Below are 7,500 nucleotides of genomic sequence, written 5' to 3' on the forward strand. Positions count from 1 at the left end.
TCTAAAGAAACTGTGATGCTGCGTCGGTGAGGAAGTAGTATACAAAAAATTTGATGTTAACAACGGAGTTGATAATGTAAATTGGCCACCGTACATGTTACGATATGAGTCACCTCCTGTTTATGTGTTAATTGGTTACCTGATCTATCTTGTATATATTGAATGACTAGCATGAATAAAAGCGCAAATCTTACAGACCACAAGCGTGTAGAGTTTACTTCTTTAAACATCGTGTCAGAAGTCTAACGAAACCCTTGAAATACGCCAAAATCTTTACGACAACTTACAGATATGCCTGATACAGAAGCAAGTGGATTGCGATCAGTCGCCTTCGCGTCACGAACACTGTCAAAGACTGAACAACAATACGCTCACATAGAGAAAGAGTGCCTAGCTATTGTGTTCGGCTGTAATAAGTTCAGCCAATATATCACGCGGCGAGTAAAGTGACCGCAGAATCGGACCACAAGCCACTACAACCAACATTCAGGAAGTCACTTCTGGCCGCTCCAAGCAGACTTCAAAGGATGATTCTTCAGCTACAGAAGTACAACATCGAAGTAACCTTCAAACCCGGATCGCAGATGTGTGTCGTTGATCATCTCTCTCGCGCGCAACTTCCAGAGAAACATAAAACCTGTGATGAGTTCCAAGTATTTGCACTCGAACTTGAACAGATCAACCCACTAAACCACATCAAGTTAAATGATGACAAGCTAGCTGTCCTACAGAAAGCAACGGAACAAGATCCAATTATGCAAACTTTGAAAAGTGTGATTCTCATTGGGTGGCCAGAGAAACGCGACTCCGTTCCTATCTCTGTCAGAGACTACTGGAACTACAGAGAGGACCTGTCGTTACCGCATCATTCAGCCGAAGTCCCTGAGGCACGAAATCATTACTCGCCTACATTCCAGCCATCAAGGTATTGAGTCCTGCTTACGCAAAGCTCGAGACAGAGTATACTAGCCTGCCATGAACGCAGACATAAAGGAAGCAGTAACGAAATGTGAAGTGTGTGCCGAGTTCGAAGCCAGAAATGCAACCCTACCGATGCAGACCCACCCTATCGCTGATAGACCTTGGAGCAGACTCAGAAAGGAACTTTATTGAAGTGTCTAATCTTCTAGCGCCGTAGAGCACTAATCGGGGACACTGTAAATTGAAATTAACAACGCAAATCAAATCAAATTTTGGTTTTTGAGGAGAGGAGAAACCGGAGTACCCGGAGAAAACCTCTCGGTGCAGAGTAGAGAACCAACAAACTCAACCCACATATGACGCCGAGTCTGGGAATCGAACCCGGGCCACACTGGTGGGAGGCGAGTGCTCTCACCACTGCGCCACCCCTGCACCACATCATCAGCAACAATAAAGTTCATGAAGCAGCAATTCAGAAGACATGGAATACCTGATGTGCTCGTCACCAAGAACAGCCCCGCCACAGTTTGTCAGCAAAGAGTTTGAAGAGTTCACACTCACCTGGGAGTTTAAGCATGTGACGTCATAACCAAACCACCCCAAATCGAATGGAAAAGTCGAGTCAGCGGTTAAAGTTGCAAAGAAACTCTTCAAGAAAGCCTTTAGAGACAACCGAGACCCATGGCTGGCACTGCTGGACTACCGAAACACGCCTACAGCAGGTATACAGAGTAGCCCAGTACAATGATTGATGTCGAGACGAACAAAGACCTTAATACCCACAGCATCTAAACTCCTTCAACCAGAGATAGTCACAAATGTTGCTGACAAGATCCGACACAAGAGGCAGGTGGCAAAGAGCTATCACGACCGCAAAGCTCAGGAACTGCCTGAACTAGAAATAGGTCAGGAAGTACGTGTCGCTCCCTATCAGAACCATCCAACATGGGAGGCTGGTATCTGCGTTGACAAGTTGTCTGACCGGTCATACCTGCTATAGAGTCAAACGGACAACTTATACAACGAAACAGAGAGGATGTCAAGCCCAAAGCACTGAACAGCACACCCGAAAGGTTGCCCGCAAGCACTCCACCCGTGGATGATTTGGCCGTCACCACCCCAGCCAAGCCTGTGCTTCGAAGGAGTGAAAGAACATCAAAGCCCCCAGTCAAGTTCACTGACTTTGTGATGCCTTGAATAATACTAGCCCTTTTGATTGCTTAACTACTCATAGAAGAACATTATGATTCGCAGAGGAACATTTTGATCGATAGTTTTTTTTAAATAGTTTGATTTAGCTTAATAATTGATTGTTTACGTATAGTTACACCGGCTACTTAATCTTATATAGTTGCGGTTTGATTTGTTACACATTTTATTGATTCACTTTGATTCTATGAAAAAAGGAGGATGTTACGATATGAGTCACTTCCTGTTTATGTGTTAATTGGTTACCTGATCTATCTTGTATATATTGAATGACTAGCATGAATAAAAGCGCATATCTTACAGACCACAAGCGTGTAGAGTTTACTTCTTTAAACAATAATTTTTTTAAAAAAACTGGGTCATAATAATATTGATCCAGTTCACTGACAAGTCTAAATCCTAAAAAGGAAAATTAAAACACAGATAGGAACTCATAAATGGTAACAAATGTCATAAATTCCAAATCCTTGAAAATGGATTGGAATAAAATTAAAGAAATCCTTCATTAAAGCCGTCTTTGTCAAAAAGGTTCACAAAATATTACACAGTAAATTAAAAGTCATCTTCTCAGGGAAGCTGGATCTATCAAAGGATGATCACATAAATTAAGGTATCGGTGACAGCTCTAGTTACAAAGTAGAATATAATAAAAGCTCTTCAGGCAAAACATGACATCGTTATTAGTCTTAAAAGCGGATAATTATAGCACTTCCGGGCTTCAAGAAATTGAAAAGATATGAAAACTGTCTATCCAAAGTAAATATTTATACTATCGCACAAAAGCCAAGAACCTGCTTAAAATCATTTCTTGATAATTTTGATTGTGAAGCGACGTAGCTAATGAATCCACATCTGGATAAAAGCAGGCATTGATTAAAACTAATAGATTTTGTCACTCCCTTCCTTTTTTTTTATATTCATTCCCGTAAAACAATTTTAAGAAGGTCGATTTGTTAATTTTTATAAGTCTGATGCCTTCAGAAAAGGGGGTGTCTGGTAAACCCGAATAGCGAATAGTCGCGAATAGCGAATAGCGAACAGCGAATAGTCGCGAATAGCGAATAATACGAACAGTGCGAATAGTGGCGAATAGTGACGAATAGTGACGAATAGTCGCGAATAGTCTTCAATAGTCACCGCCTTAGCTGAACAATCTCGTAATCAAAGCAAATAATACGTCACCTGTCGTCGAAAGATAGCCTGCAGAACAGGCGTTACTTTTTTGCGTAAACAGAGGCAAAAGCGAGGCGAACGCGAGGCGAGCGCGAAGCGCGAAGCGCGAGTGGCGCGCGAGGGGAGGAGCGCTAAAAAAAAAATCTCCTCCCCTCGCGCGCCACTCGCGCTTCGCGCTCGCCTCGCGTTCGCCTCGCTTTCGCCTCTGTTTACGCAAAAAATCACGCCTGTTCTGCAGGCTATCGAAAGAGAGTTTCGTGCATGCTTTTACGAAAACTCTAAAGGAGGACAAACGTCAAAATGTAAAAATATAAATCACTTTCATTAATACATCAAGCTCATGATCATCTCCTCGCACAGTGGCGCCTGAACATAAATTTTAGATACTCAAATTTCATCATCCTAATCTGAGCTGTCCGATCCGGCGAGACACGTTCTGTAAAAAGGACTAAAACCAAACGAGCTACTCTGATAACCGTTGCGTCAATTAATTATCCAAATAAGCAACAAGATTTCAGTGCATTTATTACCTTTTCTTCTCAGGGCTCAAGCTGTCCTTCGCCGACATATCTCTGCTTTTTTAGCGGAAAAATCCCATCCCACGGTTGACCAGGAAGTACTGGGTACAAAATTCTCGTCATTTCGTTACTATCCCCCCCCCCCCCCCTTACCTTATTTGCCACTATTTGTTACTATTCGTCACTATTCGTCGCTATTCGCGACTGTCCGCTATTCGCCATTCGGGTTTTCCAGACAACTCAGAAAAGGTGACTTGTTCAAACAAAACAGAATTTTTTTCATTAACATCTTCACTAACGGCGGTTCCCAAGACGCAGACGAGATCAGTGTTTTATCGTTAAAAATTGTGCTTCAAATTTTGCAACCAAGCCAGTCTGAAAACCAGATTGAGCTTAAAAACATTATGATCTTCTAACTTTCACTAGCTGTCGGCAGGAAGCTCAAATTAACAACAGGAAGCCAAATTCAAGGCACAACAGTATACATAATAAAATTATTACCCAACGGGAATCCTCTGTTAGAAGGTTAATAAGTCCCCACAGCATATCTTCCGAACCTGGGTGATTGAGGAACAAATAGCTGCATAGTTCTTTGTCCGTATGCAGTTCACGAACCAGGCGTTCAAGATCCTTTGCCGTATGGAGGTTGTGGCGAAATAGGCTGGTCAAGTCTTTGTTCAAGGAACGACCGGCCTCGGCGAGAAAGAGCATTGTTTAAACCATCGGCTATTTTCTAAAACTAGCGATAGCTAGTAAAGGCAAAAAGTTCTTCCTGTAGTGGCATAAATGGGACGGTACCTTGATCCTGATCACACGACGAATTATAATAGACGCTTTGATTGGTCCGTTTACAGGTACGGGAGCGTTCTTCTCTGCCTTCTCTCCCGCCTCGACTTCCCCGCCGTTAGTCAGTGACAAGGCACAGGCACCCCAAGCTGAGTGTGAGGAAAGCCGACAAACATAAGGATTTGAATGGGAATCCCGATAAAAGACCTGAGGACATAATTTTAAGAAAAAAATTCTCATTTAAAAAGCCATTGTGGGTCGCCTCTTTCCTGTGTGTTTTTTTTTTCCAGATTGGACGCAAATAGGCTATTTCCGAGTTGCTGTTCGTCTCTGGTTCAAAACGAGTCTTGGTGCTAATCTATTCAAATGAGTTTGATTTGCATGAAAATACACCACTCATTTCCATTTGATGGTTGTGCTCCAGGACTCGCTTTGAAACTGAGGCAAACAGCAACTCGGAAATGAGCTAATAGTCATTAGATTATGTTAGTATCGGTCACGAGTGCGAGTACGAGAGCAAGTTAAACTTGTACTCGTTCTGGAAGTCGTGCTCCAAGTATTTAGGTAAGCGTATAATACGAGTTCCAGTCGGCAGAAAACCACAATAATTCTTTGGCAAAGTATCAGCATTTTAAGCTGATTTTCAGGCTTAAACTCCATCCCCCCCCACCTAAATTATTAAACCAAGTATAAGATTAATGCAGCTTTAAAGTAAACGAAACAGTTCTAAATCAAACACAATTTATTTTTTACAAACTCGTACTTACTACTACGACTTTTCGATGTAAAGTCGTCCCAGCCTAACTCGCCGGGACGAGTTGATCACCCCGGGGATGCGCAGTACGGATGCGCAATAATCAAAATCCCAGAACTCGTACTCCAAGTCGCACTCGTTGTCGATGCTAACATTCTCTATTATCATTTCCTCGGTTGCCAACAGTTATAATAAAATACCACGGCTGAAAACACTGAATGGGCCATTTTCGAAATATTAATATTTAGCTTGATAGCGAGGCAGAGAGGACAAAACAATAGAAACAAGTTGCAATTAATGTGAAAGATAATAACATATCAGGCCACTTTCCATTGTCTTTGTCCTCTAAACCTCTCTTTGAAGATGACTTTTAATATATCGAAAGAGGCCACCTAATTGAGTCAAATGTTCTTGGATAAAATGTTCCCACGGTTACAATTCCACCGTAGAATTCAAGACAAATGTTTTTCTTTCATTTCAATCCGCTAGTCGCGCTAACGAATCCCTGCCAGCGACGTCAGGCGGCTGTTAGTGTTCGAAACGAAACGATAAAACGATCGATGGAAGAGAACCTCGTACACTCTGAACACCGAACGATGACCGTTGAGTTCATTTTGGTAACGAGTCTTGTTTGGTATAGTCGTTTGGTATAGTCGTCATGGACGACAAACAAAGACAACGAGAACCCCCACCCCACCCCCCCTCCACACCGGACAAGGTGGGGGTTTGAAGTTGATACAAAATCTGGCCCGAGAAGGTGGGGCACTGCACAGCGTTTGGCAAATTTAGCTGACCCGTGGGGTAGGGTGGGGTGGGGTGGGGATTTTTCCAGAATCTGTTCATTGCACAAGCTAACAACTTCCACGCAACTATAAAGTTTACAGCTGAAGTTTCAGAGAAGGAGATCACTTTCCTAGATCGACACAACAGTATACAAAAGAGAACGATTCGAAAACCACTCGTTGAATTTGATCCTGGTAGTCCCTGGTTCAACTTCCCAGCTGCACTTGTAAATAGTCCACTGGTTTGCCTCCGGCCAGTTGGGGTTCTTAACAGTTGTTGTTGTTGTTGTTCTGTTCTGTTTTTTCGTTGTGTTTCATTGGCCCTGAAAAGCCCCTATGGGGAGCGGTCAATTAAGTATGTATTGTATTGTATTGAAGGGCGAGGCTACCTTACGCATCTTATGGAGAGAACACTATATGAGGTCAATTTTCTGGAAGACAGTCGGCACTGAAACAAAAAGACAAAACCAGCGAGAAAGTTCTACCATTTGTCACAAAATACAACCCAGCGATGTCAAACCTTCATGCAATGCTGACGTGCAACTGGAGTTTATTCAAAACCAGCCATTGTTGACAAACATGTTCAAAAACCCCCTTTAATATCATACGAGAGGCAAATTACTCAAGGACGTGCTCGTTAAAGCAAAACTGTGAATTGAAGGTTTGACAATTATCTTTAACCACAAACCCACAAAACGAAGACCGTGCAGGTCTTTCAAATATCTACTGTTTGTGTGGAAAAGGAGAAAGTGGGGAGATGATTACTGTGATAGCTTTAGCTGCCCCGTCATGTGGTTCTCTATGGAGTGCATTGGAATGGAGAAGGCCCCAGAGGGGATCTATCGTGTATGCAAAGGTTTGTATATATGGGTTATTGACCAAGCGTCAAGATGGACAAACAAAGAGCATTATGGAATTTTACTTTTAGCTAGTTAATAAGGTACACAACAAGGGAATCTTTTTTGAAACCGCTGATGTTGATTGATGCTCAGATTTCAGGTTATCATCGCCTTGGTGATTCAGAATTATTGTCTCCCATAATTATCTCAGTAGTGGCTTGAACAGTAAAAGATAAGAATAACTTGAAATTTTTACGCTCTTAGGGAAGTCTAATTATGTCTGGTCAGTGTTGTATTCCGATGGCTCATAAAAATCTATATAAAAATAAAGTAAGGCCCGGTTCATACGTCGCATTTCACATGTGTCGAATATAACTCGAGAGTTAACTGCATGTGAAATGCGACGTTTGAATCAATTAAATTCGACAGTTTAGAGTTAAATTCGACTGCAGTCGAATATTCGACTTAAGTTCGACGTTTGATTCAGACGTCGCATTTCACATGTGCCGAATATAATG

General features: G+C 42.2%; 1 protein-coding gene across 1 annotated transcript in view; it reads right to left on the reverse strand.

Moving 5' to 3' along the window:
- The window catches only part of LOC138021787 (uncharacterized), a 34,636-nt gene that overhangs the window by 5,128 nt on the left and 22,008 nt on the right, over window positions 1–7,500 (reverse strand). The window contains exons 3-4 of the mRNA XM_068868792.1: window positions 6,533–6,591; window positions 4,323–4,814 (exon numbers count right to left, since the gene is read on the reverse strand). Coding sequence (XP_068724893.1) covers window positions 4,323–4,532 — 210 coding nt within the window. The 5' untranslated portion in view covers window positions 4,533–4,814; window positions 6,533–6,591. The remainder of the gene's footprint in view (window positions 1–4,322; window positions 4,815–6,532; window positions 6,592–7,500) is intronic.

The sequence above is a fragment of the Montipora capricornis genome, chromosome 2, assembly GCF_036669925.1.
Source record: "Montipora capricornis isolate CH-2021 chromosome 2, ASM3666992v2, whole genome shotgun sequence".
Taxonomy (NCBI): domain Eukaryota; kingdom Metazoa; phylum Cnidaria; class Anthozoa; order Scleractinia; family Acroporidae; genus Montipora; species Montipora capricornis.